Source organism: Cyprinodon variegatus, unplaced genomic scaffold (genome assembly GCF_000732505.1).
Source record: "Cyprinodon variegatus isolate N-32 unplaced genomic scaffold, C_variegatus-1.0 Scaffold784, whole genome shotgun sequence".
NCBI classification, from domain to species: domain Eukaryota; kingdom Metazoa; phylum Chordata; class Actinopteri; order Cyprinodontiformes; family Cyprinodontidae; genus Cyprinodon; species Cyprinodon variegatus.
In genome coordinates, this window is record NW_015151237.1 from 185,926 (window position 1) to 206,019 (window position 20,094).

Below are 20,094 nucleotides of genomic sequence, written 5' to 3' on the forward strand. Positions count from 1 at the left end.
CTCAGGCCCTAAGCACCTAAGGTGAATAAATTGCTAAAAGTGGATTATTAAGGATTATAAGAGTGCCTTAAGCAGAGTCTAAATCCAGTTGCAGCAGACTGACTGTTCTGAAGCAGGAAGAGTTAATATAGGTCAATAGGTCAATATATGGACATTTTAAAGATTAACAATAGAAAAATTTTGAGAAAAACATAATAAAAAATTTATTAGTTAATGTGTGCAAACCATTGCAACACTGAAGAATTTAAACGGCATTTACTGCCTATAAAATCCTCACCATGATAAGTATTTTAAGATCACTCTAAAAAACTCAGTGTTTCATCCCTTTTACAGTTTTCTGGGAGTTTATTCCAGATTAGTGAAGCATGAGAACTAAAGGTCGTCTCTCCTTGCTGGTTCTGGTTCTGGGTACACAGAGTCCTGCCAGAACATCTGAAAGGTCTGGGTGGCTGATGCACTGACAACATTAATTTCATTTTTCTTTTATGAAATTAATTCCGAATTTAAACCTGTATCATATAATAACTGAGGTTATCCATCCAAGATTTTGTACTTTTCTTGATTTACAAAATCCTGAAATTTAAATGTCAAAAAAAAGGAAAAACAGCTTAAAGGATCGGAAAAACATTTTCACCACTCACATAATATACTAAATCGTTCTAAGGCAAGGAAAGTTTATTTATAGAGCACAATTCAGTTCAAAGACAAAAGTGCTTTATGAGAATTGACGTATAAAATAGAAGGAAAATAAAAGCAGAATTAAATCATATAAAGACATCTTAAAACTTTAAACTAACAATACCTCAGTTAACAGTTTAACTTCAACTGTCAAAGGCTGTTTTAAAAAAAAATGGTTTTTAACTGTGACTTAAAAGAACTCAGGCTTTTAAAAGTTGTCCAGTCTTCTGGGAGTTTGTCCCAGATCAATGGAGCATAGGAACTAAATGCTGCTTCTCCATGTTTGGTTTTAGTTCTGGGTGAACAGAGTAGGCTGGAACTAGAAGACCTGAGACCTGATCTGGGTGATACACTCACAACAAACCTGTTATGTATTGAGGTTCTGATCCATTCAGTGATTTATAGACTAACAGAAGGATTTTAAAGTCTATTCTCTGAGCTACAGGGAGCCAGTGGAAATATTTTAAAACCAGGCTGATGTGTTCTACTTTCTCAGTTCTAGTGAGAATACAGGCAGCATTGTTTTGGATGAACTGCAGCTGTCAGATGGACGTTTTAGGCAAACCATGAAGAAAACTTTCAAGTAATCAATTATAATAAAGATACATGAATGAATTAGGTTTTTCTAGATCCTTCTTAGACATTAGTCCTGTAACCCTGGAAATGTTCTTCAGGTGATAAAAGGTCTTTACGTGCTTCTGAAGGTTCAGGTCTGAGTCCATCAGGACATCAATCAGGTTTTTTTTTAGCTGTAGTAGCTGAAAGCGTGTGCTAACTCTTATTCTATCCTCCTTTGGTCCAAAGATTATTACCTCTGTTTTTTTTTCATTCAGTTTTGTAAGCTGCTTGGTGTGTTTTTTGAATAAAACGATGTACTGAAGGCAAAAATAAGAGTACTTCACCATTAAAGCAAAGAGCAGAAGGCCCATCTGAGGAGTTCTTCTCTGTAATCTCCCACCTCTGTCTTCCTGTTTAGTTCTACACGCAAGAACACGTGATTTACTTTATGTTTGTGTGTTTTTACTCGATAAAGATTCATTAATTCAGCTGATAACATTGTTGGAAGTCTGGCTCTTGTGTGGTCTGGTATGTGCATGTGTTGGCAGCTTCCATCCATAGAAACGCACACACAGATAGAGAACGGGACACGTTCAGGTGCTTTGCACTCTCTGTCCCCCCTAATGGAACTGTGTATGTTTGGGTTGACAGTGTTTACACCTAGATCTTGGGTCTGTTCTGCTCTGTGCAGGAAGTCTTAACAAAAACTCCTACTATTGACATACGTCAGTGTTTAGACCTTATTCCTTGAAGCCATCTAACTCTCTCACAGAATGAAATGTACGAAGTGACTAATCTTAAGTAATCAGAGCCTTAAAAGGCAGTTTTCACTCTATCAGACATCAGAGACTTTGCGCTTTCAGATTCTTTTCTACTTTTAAGGTTTGTACCAATATGACTTATAATGAAACTGAGGCCTGAGTTAGATTGAGGCAACAATTCTCTAAAACAGAGATAAGATTACCATGCACCATATCAATTAACAGCCATGCTTGCCTTAAGGATATATGATTATGTGTGTTTGTTTTCCCACACTTGACAGGGATCAGTGGAAAGTGGGAGCGGACAGGAAGTTTGGTCTAGTGGGAATTTAACCCTGGAGGAATCTCATCTGCAGTACATCAGCCATCATCCACTCTGGCACGCACGTATTCAAACATGCTCACTACAAAGTTTTTCTTATACACAATTCAAGCAGTAAAACTTAAGGAAAGGGATATCCTGCATTTTCTTTTCTTCAACTTAAAAACTTAATTAAAACTTTGACAGGTAAGGTAGAGACGAGGTCAGAGTAAGGGGGAGAGGGGAGCGTTAAGGTTTCTAAAGATACAGAACACAATTTGAAGAGGAATGATTTTGATCATCAAAGTGATCCTTAAGGTTTTCTCTACATCTGTGAGATTGACTGTGTCATGTAAATAAAAGTACAGTGGGACCCAGAAGGATGCATTCTTTCTCAAGGATAGAGAATAAACATAGGGGGAGGGCGGCAGAGGGAGCAAAGCAGGAACATGCCGCAGGCACTCGACTACTTGCTCACATGAAGCAGGAGCAGACCCTCAGCTGCTGATCATCGCTCAGGATGAACCACAAACCGCGGGGAGGAAATCGCAGCAGCCAATCTCCTGGCAACATGGACAGATCCGGAACAAGAAGCCAGGACAACCTGCTGCTGAATGATGATTTTAGGGAGGAATACTGTTCTGCTGGACAAAACCTTGGGTAAGACTCTGATTTTACCTGGACTAATAGATAAACAAAAAGAAAGTGCAAATACGGTTAAATGTGAGGCATGTTTTCCTAATTAATGTAGGTTAAAACGTAAACTGGGTCACATCATCATTCTACATGATTATTTGATGGAAGAAAAGATAAGGAAAAGAAATCCACCCAGATATACATTAAAAACATAAACCACCTCTTAACTACTATATTTATTAACAGTTTGAATAACAGACATTTGGATAACAATGATTCAAGCAGTGGATATTTACAGATATTTAGTTTGTGAGGTTTTGTAAAGGACAATGCTTTACTGAGATCATGTTTGCAATCAAGTCTAGGCCTCCAGTTCAGCCACATCTGAGTATAGCAGGTAATGTCATTACATGGATCTGTTCTGTTTGTTTTAGAGAAACGCTTAGAGATAAAGCTGTAGAATAAGAAAGATTCCTGAATATCTTTGAGGGGAAAAATTGTTCTTATTTCAATCTAAAAAAACAATTAGAAGAATTTTATTGACACAATAATTTTAAGACTTTGACTCTCAGACCTCGGCGGTAAACATTAGAACAGAATTTTACTATAATATGCATAAGCGGTTGTAAGACAACAGGGATGTTTCCCCCCAGGCCTGAAACTAGTGGTGGAGTGGAGATAGATGAAGTTGGTTCAGTCCATACTGTTGGTTGACGAGATGATCTGCTTGAGCTGAATTGGTGGGATCCAGTACACTGTGACAGTGTTGTAGTACTCGAGATCGGTCTTGGTCTCAAGACCGGTCTCGAGACAATTTTTTGATGATCTCGGTCTCGTCTCGGACTTGACCCCATTTGGTCTCGGTCTTGTCTCGGTCTCGGGCCTTGAGGACTCGGCATTTTATTTCAAGACCGGTCAAGACCAAAACTGTGGAAATATATATATAATATTATCAATTTCTTTTTATTGGATGCTTGGATTCAAATCCAAGCAATAACCTGTCTCATTGGTAAATGCAGTGAAGGAGATCAATCTATTTTTTCAACAAATTATCTCATAACATTTTTCACAACTTGGTGACAGATATAGATTTATTTAAGAAAAGTTATATAATATAGCTTTAATCTGTATATGAGAGAGAAACAAGAGAAATGATTGGCTTTTTTTTTCAGTTTTACAAATTTTACAGAATTTTGCACATTGTTTTGAAATAGCACATTTAAAAACAACATAAATGTATGTACTGTTCATGAAAGGCAGAGAAAATACAATTTTGATCGACTTTGATTAATTGTTTGAAATTCTGTGATTACTACACAGAAGTACTAAATAAAGATGTTAATGTTTAGTCCAGTTCTGTGTGTTAAATATCTAGGTGTTTTTATGTGAATGTGGGTCTTTTAGATCAATTTTAGTGATTTTGATCATGTTTCACATTTTATTGTCACATACTGGCGCTGGTCTTGGTCTTGACTCGGTCTCGGACCCTAAAAGTCTTGGTCTTGTCTCGGTCTCGATACACTCTGGTCTTGGTCTTGTCTTGGTCTCGGCTTAGGTGGTCTTGACCACAACACTGTGACTGTGTGAGCTGATACTAGTACTTCACTCGGGACCCGGGAGATAGATGTCCAGCTTGGATAAAGAGGTTTGCATGAACCTATCTGTGATGAGCAAGCAAAAAGCTACAATGCAGAGGAAAAACTTTGAGGAAGAACCCTCTGGCAGAACCAGGCTCAACATGGCAGTCTTCTGCTGGACCAATCGAGATGTGGTGGGGAATGCAGTAAGTAATTAACCTTTGATGGGGACAAGGTTGAAGAAGCACCATGAAAAAGCTAGATGGACCATAGCTACGATGGTTGAGAAGGAGATGGAGGTGGGTTGAATCTATGTCAAAATCAGACTAGCGCAACCACTGCTTGCGCTTGGCTGGGTAGCAGATTGAGTCGAGGATTTAAAGACCTTTTAAGATGAACTCTGGATGCTGATTGGGCTTTGTGGAGGTGCTGTTCAATGCCGATTGGTTTGCATCAGAGGCAGAGAGCCTCTGATGATGAGGGATAGTAATTTAGTTTCTTCAGCTGAACTTCCACCTAGGCTTCATTTAACAGGAAAATTAGTTCTGGTATTTCTTCATTCAAGCCAGCATTTATAAATCCTTGCAAGGGATATACAGTGTTGCCAACGTTCTTGTCTGCTCTGGTCATGCAGAATTTCAATAACTAAATAAAGCCTGCAAAAAGCTGTGAAGGTTTTCACATACAGTTAATCAAAAATATCGGCCTGGGTAAATACACTGCTAAAACAAATCAATTAACACATAAACAACACAACATAATTCATATTAAATGAAAATTTCTGTCGCACTCAAAAAAGGAGTGGTTCAGCAGGAGGAGACCACTGACCACTTCTCAGTACCTAATGCTTTCTGCCTGATGTTTTGGTCACTTTTGAATCTTGGTGGTGCTTTCACACTTGTGGTAGCATGAGATGGACTCTACAACCCACACAAGTGACTCAGGTAGTGCAGCTCATCCAGCATGCGAGCTGTGGCAAGAGGGTTTCCTGTATCTGTCAGCTTAGTAGTCCACAGGCTGGAGGTGCCACCAGGAGACAGGCCAGTTCACCAGGAGACGTGGAGGAGACTGTAGGAGGGCAACAACCCAGCAGGACAACTGCTACCTCTGCCTTTGTGCAAGGAGGAACAGGAGGAGCACTGCCATAGCCCTGCAAAACCTCCCGTAGACCACAAATATGCATTAATCAAAGTTGGATCAGCCTTTAGTGTTTTTCCACTGTAATTTTGTGTTCGACTCCAACATTAGGCCTCCATTGGTTAATACGATTGATTTCTATTGATATTTTTTGTTTTTGTTGTTGGTACATTTAACTGTGTACAGAACAAAGTATTAAATGATATTATTTCATTTATTCAGGTCTAGGATGTGTTATTTGAGCTTTTCATTTACTTTTTGTAGCAGTGCACCTTTAGAAAGCAAGTCAATGAAAATCAGCACTCATATGAAACTATTAGAAGGGATGTGGTAGGAAATAGATTTTTCCATATCTTAAAAATGTTTTAAACAGAAAACAGAAAGTAGGAAGTCTGTAAGAAAAAAACTGAGTAATAATATTGTTAGATAGCTCATAAAAGTAAATACAGCAGCTTTGACTTGAAGTTGTTAATCTTTCTTTAACAAAACATGACGGTGTTGAATTTGGTTGTTTTTGTAAAGAACGTTAGATTTAAACAAATTTGAAGCTTTTAAACAATTGAGACAAGTGTGATCCATTTTATTATCTTCTGATCAGAACTGTATGCTTCCCTGATTCCCAGCAGGCACAGCAGCTCTGACAGGCAGCTCACAGCTCGCATCAGCACTGTAAAACGGCGCCAGGCTCTACGGGGTCCTGCCTACATGTTCTCAGCTCCTTTGATCAGCCTTTCAGACGTCGAGCAACGTTTCCTAGAGGCAGCTGAGTACGGCAACATCCCAGAGGTGCGTCGCATGCTGCTTCAGATCCCCAACCTGAATGTCAATGCTGTGGATTACATGGGACAAAACGCTCTGCAGCTGGCTGTGGCCAATGAACATCTGGAGGTGACGGAGCTGCTGCTGGGGAGGGCAGACTTAGCCAGAGTGGGAGACGCTCTCCTTTTGGCCATCAGTAAGAACTGTGCTCTTGTGTATTCATACTGTAGATAAATATTTACTTGAAAGTTTAATCTCATCTGGCAGGGAGCAGATAGTATGTGATACAGAGGCGTCAAAATTAACTTTTCATCAGAGCAAAGGGATTTTTATCGCTGGAAAAATAACAGCTTTGCATCAACTGCTCAATATTTGATTTAACTGAAAGTTTACTAATGAAGTTCCCATTTGGTAAATATCCAGATATTTTAAGAACCAACACAAAATGGGAAGGGAACAATAGAAGGTTTTCACATTTTCTTTGGCAAAAAAAATAAATCTAAAAAGAGTGCTCTACATTTGTATTTAGCTCCTATAAAATAAAATAAAATTCATGCAAACAACCTCAGAAATGAACAAATCAAAGACTTTTGTATAAACAGCTGTTCTGTGAAGGCCTCAGAGGTTTGTTGGACAATATTAATGAACAAGCAAGAGCAAAAGAACATAGATGAAAGATTAAGATTAAAATTGTTCAGAGGTTTAAAACAGAGACAGGAAATAGAACTGGATTATGAACGTTGAACATCTAATTTTATGAAAAAATAAAAAAGTATGACACAACCGCAAACCCACAGAGTCATGTCCATGGAGCTGAACTGACATACTGAGCAAGGAGATTAATAATCAGAATAACAGTAGCCTTGGAGGAGCTGCAGAGATCCATAACTCAGGCTGGAGAAACTGCTTGTAAATCTTTGACTTGCATTTTGCAGAAAACAGAAACAAATTCAGTTCAGACCTAAACTGAACATTTTAGCTACATGCAAAAGCTATATTCCAAACAGTCACTTTATACTGTGAAACATAGTGTTGCAACATCATACTGAGGAGATTCATCTCTTCAGCTCGGACAGGGCAGCTCATCAAAATGAATGGGTTGATAGATTACGCCAAATATGGCGCTATACTGGAAATAAACCAGTTAGAGGCTACAGAAGACTTTCAACTGTGCTGAAGGTTTATCTTCCAGCAAAACATTAATCCAAAACCTATTTTTACTGACATTTTCACATAATCTGAAAAAAAGAAAAGGAAAAAGTGGAGATTTCACATCTAAAGAATGAAATTTCAGTCTCTAGATGTGGGGAAAATGGTAGAAACATTCTGTAACTGTGATTGACCCAGGTGGGGCTAAATAAATAGGCAATCTGCACTTTTTAGATTTTTAGTTTTTATTCCAATTTGCCTTCTACTCACAATAATTATTTTATATAATAACCTTATATTTAACTAAATCAATTTTAGATTTTATTCATGTAGGAAAATAAATACACTTCTATAACCAGTTTTCTCTGTTTGTGCCATAGGTAAGGGTTATGTTCGTATCACAGAGGCCCTGCTCAGTCACCCTTCTTTCAGAGATGCTAACCGTCTGACAGCAAGTCCTGCTCAAGTAGACATGTTGGATGACTTCTATGCTTATGATGAAGATGGGACAAGGTACGGCTGGTAAAGAAGCATCACACAGCACCTTGTAAGGCTTAAAATTATCTTATTATACACATTTTTTTGTGACATAAAAGCAAAAAAAAAGAAGAAAAGAAAAATCTGTTTGGATGGTAAACCTACTGTTGCCTCCTTTTGAAAAATATATTGCAGTGCGAGTGGTTCTCTTTAGAGAAAGTGCAAATTATCACAGATAACGCAAATAGAAGAGAAATCTGTCTAATTATAGATTTGAGAAAAGTGAACTTTTACAGCCAATCAGTGGTTTGGGAGGTGTGCAAGAAAAATGGAAAAATGATCTCACTCGGAATGTGAGAAAAAGCTCTAAATTCCCATTTTATAGCGCATGGTGTAGATTCTATGATGCTACGGGGCTTTTTCTCTTCAAGAACTTTACCAATTAATGTCATCTTATCTTTGAGCGTCCCACCTTTTAAACTTTCTTGGATGGAACGGAATATTCTGTGAAAAATGATTTCAACATTGTTTTTTCCCTGATGAAATTTATTTGAATTAAAGGATGGAAAAATCTGATTTTTTCCGGTGTAATGTTTGTCCCATAAAATAAAACAATTTGTTCTAATGGTTTATTTACATCTACTGTATAATAAGGTGATCAAGCTAAGGCTGACTTGTTGTAGACTAGAAATCAATGGCAAAATTTGCAGTTTGGCAGCCATTAAAAGTTTATTTTAGATTTTTAGTGATGCTTTTTGACCCCTACCTTAGATCCTTGCTAAACCGAACTGAGTTAATGAGCTTTAAAAGATGTAATATCCTTCTTTCATAAAATTAGCTAAAACTGCCAAAGTTTTACTGAAAGGATTTCTTACTGATTTCATTATTGTTGCTCAGGGTAACGTTCCAAAGTTAAAGCTATAGTACAGCAATGGGAAAATATTTTTTTTCTTTGTTTATCCTCACAGGTTTTCTCATGATGTGACTCCAGTGATTCTTGCAGCTCACTGCCAGGAATATGAGATAGTTTACACGCTCCTGAGCAAAGGGGCCCGCATCGATCCTCCTCATGATTACTTCTGTGGCTGCGACTCGTGTAACTATCAGCAGCAGTACGATTCCTTCAGCCACTCACGCTCCAGGATCAATGCATACAGAGGACTGGCCAGTCCTGCGTACCTCTCTCTCTCTAACGAGGATCCGGTGCTGGCAGCATTGGAGCTCAGCAATGAGCTGGCCATGCTAGCTGATATAGAGAAAGAATTTAAGGTCAGAGTAACCGAACATGTTGCCTGAGTTGATTTGTTTTCTGGCAGCTGTTGTCTGCTCTCACAGGTTTCAGTTGCTTGAAATGTGGTTTGTTTCCTGAAAACAAGAACATTTACAAGAAGATATGATTCATTTGCTATATTCACTATGAAAATCCACTGGTGTTTATTACAATTAAACATTTATAAAGGTTTATAAAGGATAAGAATAAAGTTTCAAAATTCACATTAAATGTGGAGTTGTACAAGGTTGAGTTTTGGGACCCCAGTTTTTTTTCTTTTGAAGGCCATACTTATGACATTTGTGTATAAGTATTCTGTAGGGTAGAATATTATTTTTTCATAGAGCATTAGATTACTTAAACATTTTTGTTAAATGCACCTACTGAAATAATTACACTTATGAGGTCATTTGTAGGTTTTTTTTGAACTGGAATAAAACAAAATGTTTTTTTTAGTGACCAACAAAAAAACTGAGATGATTTAAATTTTATTGTCACATTTACATTTACACATTTACATTCTACTATGTAAAGTGAACCCTTATATACACATTAACATGCTCACATACAAAAAGAAATGTTTTTATACAAAAAAATGGGGGTGCAATATTTGTGACACTCTGAATGACAAAGATGGTTTAAATATCACATTTGAATGGTGTCCATTTTAATTCCTACCAACGTTTATTAAAACTACATGAAACCACTTGTTGCTCATGCTTCTTCTTTATCTTTGCAGAACGATTACAGTCGCCTGTCTAACCAGTGTAAAGATTACGTGGTGGGCCTTCTGGACCTTTGTCGGAGCACAGAGGAAGTGGAGGCCATCCTGAACGGAGAAACAGCTTCTGATGAAAGCTTTGATTTACCTGGTCGCCCCTCACTGACCCGGCTCAAATTAGCAATCAAATACGAACTCAAAAAGGTAAATAAACAAGTTCTTAAATAAAAAAAAAAAAGACAGCAATAAGCAAGACTGTAAAACACTCCACTATTTAAAAGAGTTTTGCTCACAGATTTCTAGTTTGTTATTTTTTATTTTGGTCATTTAAAGTTTCCATTTAGGCGACTAGAGGGCTAAAGGTTGATGCAATCAGAATCCATCATTCTGGGAAATTCACTCAGTGGTCCAATCTCTTTGTTTTTTAACAAACGCAAATCATAACTTCCACATAAAATCCAACAGACTGAAGCTGCTTCAACGTATTTTGCATCGTTTTCCCACATTTTACTCCTCTATAATATTTTTAAAAATATAACAATGTTTTTCCACACAACCCCTGTGGTGCAGCCTGCCCTGGCTTTTGAGAATTTATCTAAATACGGATTAATACAGACAGGTTTTCCTTTAAGTACCTGTAGCCAACTGTTGAATTAGTGTAGACTTTGTCAGATTAAACATATTTAATTCTGTGGAGTAGATTTCGGGTAAAGATCCGCCTTGGTGTGTAGTTTGATGGTTAGAAAGATGCACAAACTCACATGTTTAATAGCTTCACAGACTGGACTCTATGTTGTGTAAATTTGATCCTATCAGACTGTATATAAAACAAATGTTTTGGTAAAGAGTTTAATTTTTATTTAAAATCTATCACTGACTGCTAGACTGTTTTCTCCTCCATGGATGCTGTTAGTTTGAACTGAAAACTTACTGGCTGGTTTCCCTCGTCTTTAGCCTGAAGGACGAGGGGAAAGTGTCATGGTTCCCAAAAGTCCTTTCACATTTTAAATCATTAATTGAAAGCACAACATCCTCCTTTGGGTAAATCCATCTTAAATGATGTGGAAGCTGTATGTTTGGGACCTGTGTTTAACTTCTAAATAGACATTTAACAGACATTTCTGAATTCTAGAGATTCAAACAAACAAAATATATCATCTCTGCAGTGATTTATGAACTGTTACTTTTTTTTTTGGATGTGTGCACCCATGGATATGGTTAATGATTTTATTTAAGAGAAAGTATTTATCTATAAATAGGTGATTAGTATGTATGTATGCATATACATTTATTTATGTGGTAGATTTAAACAAACAACATACCAAAATAAAATGTAACTGTGATTTTTGTTTTCTTTTGCTTTTAATATTAGCTCTTTGGCTTTTTAACAGACAAAATAATTGGTTATTGAATAAATTACACCTTTCTTGCAGAAGAAAAGACTTTTGATCAACTGTAATCAAATAATCAACAGAAAGTATAGTTTGTATTAAACTGGAATGTTTGTTAGGTTGTCTTTGGAAGAATGTTTTTCTGATTTAAGCTGAAATAGGACAGAGCTGTTAATTATTATATTTAAATGAACTGCATCATAATCTAAATTGACATTTATTATGAATTGGTTGTATATGAACAAACTGATCTGTTTTTTCTTAAGTTATTTTAACCCAGCTTTGGTTTCCTCCAGTTTGTTGCCCATCCAAACTGTCAGCAGCAGCTGCTGAGCATTTGGTACGAGAACATTCCTGGGCTGAGACAACAAACTACTGCGATTAAGCTGCTGGTGGTTCTTGCTGTGGCTATAGGACTGCCTGGACTGGCTGTGGCGTATTGGGTCACTCCTTGCAGCAGGGTACTGAGCGCACAGACTTTGTCCCACATTAACTTGTTAATGCACATATATGTTATGGTTGATTACAACACAAAATAGGATCTCTCATCCTTTTTATTTCATTTTCAGGTGGGAAAAGTTATGCGCAGCCCCTTTATGAAGTTTGTTGCCCACGCCTCATCCTTTACAATTTTCCTGGGTCTGCTCATCCTGAATGCTGCTGACCGTTTTGCAGGAACCACCCTGTTGCCAAACATGACCCACCATCAGCAACCTGGAAGTTCACAGCTAAAGCTGGACCCCCCAGTACTTCACCGCACAACCACCACCCCCTTTACGTGGATGGAGATCCTAATCATTTCATGGGTCATTGGTGAGCAAAAGATAAGTCTGTATGTAAACAACTGTTAAAAGAAGAATGTGATTATTGATCTGTGTTCCTGCAGGCATGATTTGGGCTGAAGTGAAGGAAATCTGGAGCCAGGGACCCGGAGAGTACCTGGTTGAACCATGGAACTTCTTGGACTTTGGGATGTTGGCCATTTTTCTGGCGTCCTTCAGCTGCCGTTTCTCTGCTAAGAAGCAAGCTGACTGGGCCCAGGCCTATGTGTACAAACATAACAAAACACTGGACCAACTGAGCCGAGAGAAATGCTACTTCATTCTGGGTAAACAGACACCCAAGCATGAGGTTTTAACTTACCATATACCTATGGTTACAATTTTACTATATAAATCAAAAATGAGTGCGCATCTTGTATAACAACTTGATTCTGAATACTTGAATTTAAATTACCTTTTTTACTTCAGTTTTTGGAAAATTTGATTTGAAGAGATAAAATCAAAGATTATCCTATAGAGCTTTGAACAATATTCATATAATTTTCCCACATGTTTTCAGATGAAAGAGGCCTGTCTGGTTAGTTGAGACCAGAATAAATGTTTCATTTGGATGCACAACACTGATTGTAGCAGATCTCCATGAACACACTCTCCTCATGTCGATACAATGTGGAGGCTGGATCATGCTGTGGGGATGCTGTTCTTTCCTATGGGTGGGGAAGATGCTTTTAGTAAAAGGAAAAAAAAAGACAATAGAGTGAAATTCAGGGTGGCTAAATCTGAAAGTTACAAGTCAAGTGACTAAAAGTTACACTGTTGCTTTTAAACCAGGGCAACAACAGATTAATCTTGATTAAAGCATAATCTGGTGTTAAAATGGCCAACTTGAAATCCTTACTTAAATCCAATTAAGTAGATAAAAATAAATAAGAAAAATAAGGATGATATATCCAGTCTGACTGAGCCTGGGAGGTTTTTACAATGAGGAACTAATAAAAAGTACAACTATTTGGCAGCAAATATGGAAGAGAAACATGCCCAAACACATTTAATAGAAATTATATCAGATGGTGTCTCTACAAATGACTGTATAACATGTTTAAGTGTTTGTTTTATGTAGATATAGATTATACATACAGGAGGTCTAACTTGCAAAATTCCCATCCTAGTGTTATCTACAGTCACTAGTTTGTCAGCTCTTACTGCTGCAAAGAAATAGCTATTTCTAAGGCAAGAAGAACATAAATCTTGTGATTTTCAATTCATAAATGATAATAATTTACATACTTATGTATAATATATTAAATTTCTGTCAGGGAATCCTGTAATTATTACAAACTGGAGCTTTAATTCAGGTATTTGAACTAAAAAGTAGCCGGACACCAGCCCACCAAGGCTGATGGGGAATAAACTGCAAGGATTCATTATTTACTCTGGCCTGGGAATGCTTCATGCTAAACCCAAGGAAGAGGCAGAGTTGCTGAGTTGCAGGATGTGAAGGTTTTCATCCCAGGCTTACTAAACCTACAACCCAAACTTTGATAAGTGAAATACATCAGATGAACGGATAACTCTCTCCTCTCCTTTTGTTAAACATAAATTTGATTCAAATTTTGCTCAACTCCCTTTCTTTTATTTATTTTTCACCTTAGGTGTCAAAAAGCAAAACTTACTTTTATTGTGGCCACAGTCAAATCACCATGCACTTGCTATACCCCCCCTAAAACCGATTGCATGTTTATTAGCAGGAGTTATGTTGGATGTTTAATGGGTGATTTATGTTTTTGTTTGCAGCACGTATCGACTGGCTGCCCTCAGATCCTCAGCTGGTGTCAGAGGGCCTCTATGCCATCGCTGTGGTGCTGAGCTTCTCTCGGATTGCTTACATCCTGCCAGCCAACGAGAGCTTTGGTCCACTCCAGATCTCTTTGGGAAGGACTGTCAAAGACATCTTCAAGTTCATGGTCATCTTCCTGCTAGTCTTCTTGGCGTTCATGATCGGCATGTTCAACCTGTACTCTTACTACCTGGGAGCGAAGCAGAATGACGCCTTCACTACGTAAGACATTCGTATCTAGTTCTCCTGCATTTGCATCATTGTCACAAAAAATTGCCTTTTTCTATTAAAGAAGCAGGCTAAAATAGGGATAATTGAGAAAAGCAAGATTAAAAAAAAACTAAAATAATAACTAAGTTTGGTTAATGTTCTTTTTTTAATGTTTGTTTTAGGCATACTGTACCAGGAGAACACACAACAAAACTATGATTCAGTTTTCAGGATTGACAGCTTCTTTAAACTTTTACAGAGAGATGATTAATCTGTTTAGTCCATGAAAAGTTTATAAATTCAGTTTATTTATACAGAGCCAATTCACGACACATCTCAAGGCACTTTAGAGATACAGATCAACCAGTTCATACAGTCAGATTGATTCAAAGTTTCCTATCTAAGGAAAACCAGCTGATCGACTCACTGACTCTTCAGCAATCCTCTACACCACACCTATTACTGGTATTTGAGAGCACCCACCTAATGTGGTTATTAATTGTAGAAAACAAAACAATTTAGATTAATTAATAGACTTCTTGCAGAATAATGTGGTGTATCTGGCATTCATCATTGCAAAAATAGGTTGAGATAAAAATTTGGGTTCTTATCAAAAGCTTTTCCTCCCTGAACCATAGCATGACTTAATCATCTTCGTTGATTCATAAGAACAACTAGAAATAACAGAAAACTGTCAATTTCAAAACACAATTTGCTTACTGCAAAAACTGAAAATATGCAGGTAAGGCGATTCAATAATAAAAAAATTATGCTTTATAAACATCTCCAGGATTTATTTTGAGTGCATAACATCTAAATATCTTAGTTTAAGAGCAGAAATACTAATTCCTTTGGCAGATTATCTTATGTACTGGCTAAAATTAGGTAGAAATATATGTCTTTTCAGGGAGTTTTATTTATTTGTAGATCAGTGTTTGCAGCTCGCTCAATTCACTCAAACCTCATGCAGTAAATTAATACTGTAAATTATTATAAACCAGCTAAAATGATCTCTTTACCTCTGCCTTAATCTCAATTTCTCTGTCTCACTTCATCGTCATATATCTTTCTCTCTTTTCTCTCTTTCGCCATACTTACCTCACTATTGCTTATCCATCTGTATCTACCTCATTTTTTTCTATATCTATCCTCTATCAGTTCATTAGCCGTCTCTGCATTTTTTCCATATCAGTTTCTCTGTCTATATGTCTTTCTCTCTATATATGTTCTTTATCTTTCATCCATCGTAGTATTTTTTCTCTCTCTCTGTCTGTTTGTATTTATCTAATTCTTACTTCTCTCTCTCTCACTAGCTTTTTTAACTGAATCTTCCTTTGTCTTTAGTTTTTTACATCTATTCTTCTATCTCTTCTTGTTACACCTCTTCTTCTAAAAATAAATCCCAAATCACCTCCCAATTTCACTATTATTTATCTCTCTCTCTTTATAGAGTATATCCCTGTATCTCTTTGCCCATCATTAGTAAATTATCTTTATCTATCAGCATCCTTCTTATTTAATCTCTCACTATTTTTGTCCTTCTCTTAAAATGTCTTAAGTACGATATTTTTCGTGAGGCTTCTCTCTTATTTTAAATACATATTTGTATTTAAAACAATAACATTTGAATCCTTGTTTTAAACATTGTAGGAATCTATACGATTTAGGAATCTCTAAATTCTCTCTTCTATTTAAGACTGGTGCTATGTTTAGATATTAAAATTGATTAAAAAAAGGAAGTTTTCCATTTTTTTCCTGGATATGTATTAACTTGCTTGAATTAAAACTGTCCTCTTGTCCTTCTTTCTGTTTTTTTTTTTTTCTTTTTTAGCCTGGAGGAGAGCTTCAAGACTTTGTTCTGGGCTATATTTGGACTATCAGAGGTCAAGTCTGTAGTGATTAACAATGGACACAAATTCATAGAGAACATTGGTTACGTTCTGTACGGGGTTTACAACGTTACCATGGTGATAGTGCTGCTCAACATGCTCATCGCTATGATTAACAGCTCCTTCCAGGAGATTGAGGTACGTCACTGCAGTAATATGTCACCACTTGGTCCAAGATCGAGCCTATAGATGGGAGTCGCAGTCCCACTAATTACTTTATTGCTCCCTCATGTAAAGTGGACTTTTATTTATTTATTTTATCTTCATTATAACAGTTGTTTAGCTGGCTTACTGAGAGAAATCCTGCCTGATTTTTTTTGTGTGAGAAAATTTGGATGTGACAGTTGGAAACTTAAAAAAAACCAAGTTGACAAAAAAGCTTCCGGGTGCACAAAATACGGAATTAAGTTAAGATGAACAGTAGAAGCGGAAAAAGCACATATCAAAAAAGTGCATATATGGGGCCGAGTTGATACAAAAATGCTTTGGTTCAAATTAGAAATGTTCACATACAAGCTGGTTTCTATAAAAAATATAAGGCTGTGAGAAACATCATAGCTGCAGAAATAAAATGAGTAAAAACACTATTGCTGAATAAAATAGGCCACCAGAGCGAGTAGAAAAACTGAGCAAACAGTCATTACCATCTCTGCTACTTACCATTGGTAAAACACACATTAAGTGGATTAGAAACAGTGCAACTAATTCTTGTTTAGATCAAAAACCTGTGTAAATACTAACGTCACTTTAAGCACTTATTGGTTTTGTTGGGAGCAGTAAAAAATCTAAAAGCAGCTGCAGGAAAAGATCTGTGGATGCATCTAGGATGTAGCAGTCTGTCACTGAAAGAGATCCCCAGCTCTGCAGCAGCTTCATGTATGGAGGATGGAGGTTGGAGATGCTGTCTAACAGTCCTTTGGTCTCCCACCACCTCTAGAGAGGAATTCTAACAGAGAGCTGGCCTTCATATTGAGGCTATCCAATCGTTTCATCTCAGATGTAGATAAGCAGTTGATCCAAAATGCAACACCATAACAGATGATTGATTCCACCACAGGACTGCAACTTCAAACACCATCCCCACCAAAAATCATGGTGGTGGCATCACCACGCTGTGTGAAGGCTCTCTCCCATATCCTGGATCTTTGTCCACAATACTCCAAAATACCTTAAGTTAGCAAATCCATTAATTATTATATATATTTTTACAAAATAGAAGCATACACAGGTGCCTACACACATCTTCATCCATACAGTTATTACCCACAGTCCTCAGGTGACACAACCATTGCAAAATATGTATAGATCCATGTACAGTTACTTCTTCCATCTCATATATTTTTAACAAAAGCAGTTGAAAACTTCCTAAGCAGTCTAATAATAATAATAATAAATGAACTTTGTTGACCTCACATTCGAGGGATTTACCTCTACATTTAACCCATCCCCATGGTGAGCAGTGGGCTGCCATTGGGGAGCAGTGTTGGGTTAAGGGCAGTCTGTGGGAGTGGGGCTCAAACTCAAAACCTCAGGATTCCAAGCTCTATGCCCAAACCACTAGGCCACCACTCTCCTCAATGCTTAGACAGCTATAATTCAATGCTGAGTTAGCTCCATTCTGTCACAATTACTTTTAATTTGGTTGGGGGCCCAGGGAGCAGTCTGGGGTTAAGGTTCTTACTCAGAGAGCCAGAGAGGCAGTCTGTGGGAGTTGAACTCAGAACACGTCTATTTTTGAAATTGAGATTATCCTTGTAGAAAATGAGGATTAACCAGATTTTTATAAAGACATATTTCCTTTTTTAAAATAAGGTAACACTTACAACATCACATAATTATGTTGAATTGTGAAAGAATATAAATAAGTTCAAGATGCTCTTTATCTAGGCCATGTTTTACTGCTATGGGTTTTCTGATCTTGCTATCGAGAAATTTGTGCCTAATTGCAATAAAATGCTGTTTTATTTCTCATCTAAATATCCTCTAAGCAACAACTTTATATTAAGGTGTCCTACAGTATGCTGTAAAGTTACTCAAAAGTAAAGTCTTATGGAGGTATTGCTTCTAGATCTTCCTGTTTTCATGCACTTATCTAAACACACTAATCACTACTGCAACAGATGGGAAATTCAGCTGAGCATATTTTATCTTTATTTTCATATAATTACAGATTTAAAAAAACTCTGTTCTTTAAAAAAAAAAGCATTTATTTACTATTCTAACATTTTTTTTTTTTATTAATTTTTTTCTCTTCTGACACCTCATTAGGACGATGCTGATGTTGAATGGAAGTTTGCTCGGGCAAAACTTTGGTTTTCGTACTTCGAGGAGGGAAGGACACTCCCTGTTCCCTTCAATCTGGTCCCCAGTCCCAAATCTATGCTGGGATTGGTCACAGCCATAAAGTCCATGCTCTTATATGTGGTTCACAGACTCAATAAGAAGAAAGCTGAGATAGAGCTTAATCAAGTAAGTAGATTCCTCCTAATATGAATAAAACCCTCACTAAAATACTCCAGTATCACAATGCAAGGAGTTGAATATATTTGCTATCCACATTTTTAAAATTTTAGAAAAAGTTCATACCATATCCAACTTCTTTGCAATTATATTCAACCTTCTTTCATTCTTTCATGATATATTGTACCAGAATATTTTTTAATTTGGTTTTTATTAAGAAAAAATGTAGTAATTTGCGCCCTCTTGTGGCAATAAAGTAGCACTGTGGACTTCATTTAACAGCCATTTGTTTATTATTTTAGCTGGGAAAGAGCAAAGAACCAGGATATGGGGGATCTAATGGTCCAACAAGATATCAGGTATGAGTAAAAGTAACTATGATGTTCCTCCTGTTGGATAGCTGAGAGTTTTAATACTATATTATGCTACAATTGCTTTTGTACATTAATATTGTATTGCTTTTATCCCACCTTTTTTTCTTCACTGGATGCAGAAGATCATGAAGCGTCTAATCAAGCGTTATATAATTAAAGCTCAAGCAGACAGAGAAAGCGACGAGATCACAGAAGGTAATATAAACTGAACTCTGTCTTTAAATCATTATAATTTGGTTTTGTGGCAAAAAAAATACTTGAACTGGTTTGTAGTATTATAGTGTAATCACTACAGCACTCTGCCCAGCAACAGATGTCTGTAAATGTCGACCCCTGTTTATTTATTTATTTTTTTGGTCTCATTTCCTGTTTTACATTTCCTTATTATTGCCTCTGATCTGGTCCAGGTGAGCTGAAGGAGATTAAACAGGATATTTCAAGTCTGCGATATGAGCTGCTGGAGGAGAAATCCCATAACATGGAGACACTGGATGGTCTTTTGAGGAGGCTGGGAGATTTTAATACAATGTGATCTTAGCGCTGTCTATTGACGACTGCTAAAACGAACAGCAGATAAACTGTTTTAATATGGAGAAAATGTATGCTGTGGATGCAAAGCTAAAATAAATGCTTTTTGTAATATGTGCATATAGGAGTTAAAAAACATCAATTTGCCTTTAAAAATTTCCCAACATTATCTGTCAATACTTTTTGTTGTTGATGCTTTTATTGGAATCACACATTTAAAGGGTCTAATAAAGCTGATTTTGTAGCTATATGATTACCTTTTAAAATGCCATTTGTAAAAAAGTATAAAATTATAAATCATCTATTTTTCCAACTATTTAACAAGGAACAAAATAAAAACTGTATGCTTACAAATGGTTTCAGGCGTATGAATACATTTGGACTTATGTATATGTTAGGTTATATGTGGAACCAAAATTGACAATCATTTTTTCAGGTTTTCTGTTTTAATCCCACCTTTTAAACAAAGCTGCGCTCACTTTTAAAAGGAAATTACTCTGATCATTCTGGTATCTTTTAAAACTTTATTTTGTAAATGTTTTCCCTTAAGATTACATCAGTTTGTTGATGCATCTAAGAGTTGCTTTTTTAAATCTATT

General features: G+C 36.7%; 1 protein-coding gene across 3 annotated transcripts; it reads left to right on the top strand.

Annotated features, from left to right (window-relative positions):
* The first annotated feature begins 2,429 nt into the window (after positions 1 to 2,429).
* LOC107098507 (short transient receptor potential channel 6-like) lies at positions 2,430 to 20,032 on the top strand. Of its 3 annotated transcripts, XM_015396232.1 has the most exons (15): positions 2,431 to 2,958; positions 6,272 to 6,434; positions 6,510 to 6,603; positions 7,937 to 8,069; positions 9,002 to 9,302; positions 10,043 to 10,228; positions 11,712 to 11,876; positions 11,985 to 12,228; positions 12,302 to 12,523; positions 13,992 to 14,256; positions 16,076 to 16,271; positions 18,402 to 18,602; positions 18,896 to 18,952; positions 19,087 to 19,162; positions 19,375 to 20,029. In XM_015396232.1, the coding sequence occupies exons 1-15, from the start codon at positions 2,819 to 2,821 to the stop codon at positions 19,497 to 19,499; spliced, it is 2,568 nt and encodes an 855-aa protein (XP_015251718.1). In that variant the 5' UTR covers positions 2,431 to 2,818; the 3' UTR covers positions 19,500 to 20,029. The 3 variants fall into 3 exon arrangements, with proteins under 3 accessions (XP_015251717.1, XP_015251718.1, XP_015251716.1); XM_015396231.1 differs by having other exon boundaries at positions 2,430 to 2,958; positions 6,275 to 6,603; positions 19,375 to 20,032; XM_015396230.1 differs by having other exon boundaries at positions 2,432 to 2,958; positions 6,272 to 6,603; positions 19,375 to 20,027.
* Positions 20,033 to 20,094: the final 62 nt, after the last annotated feature.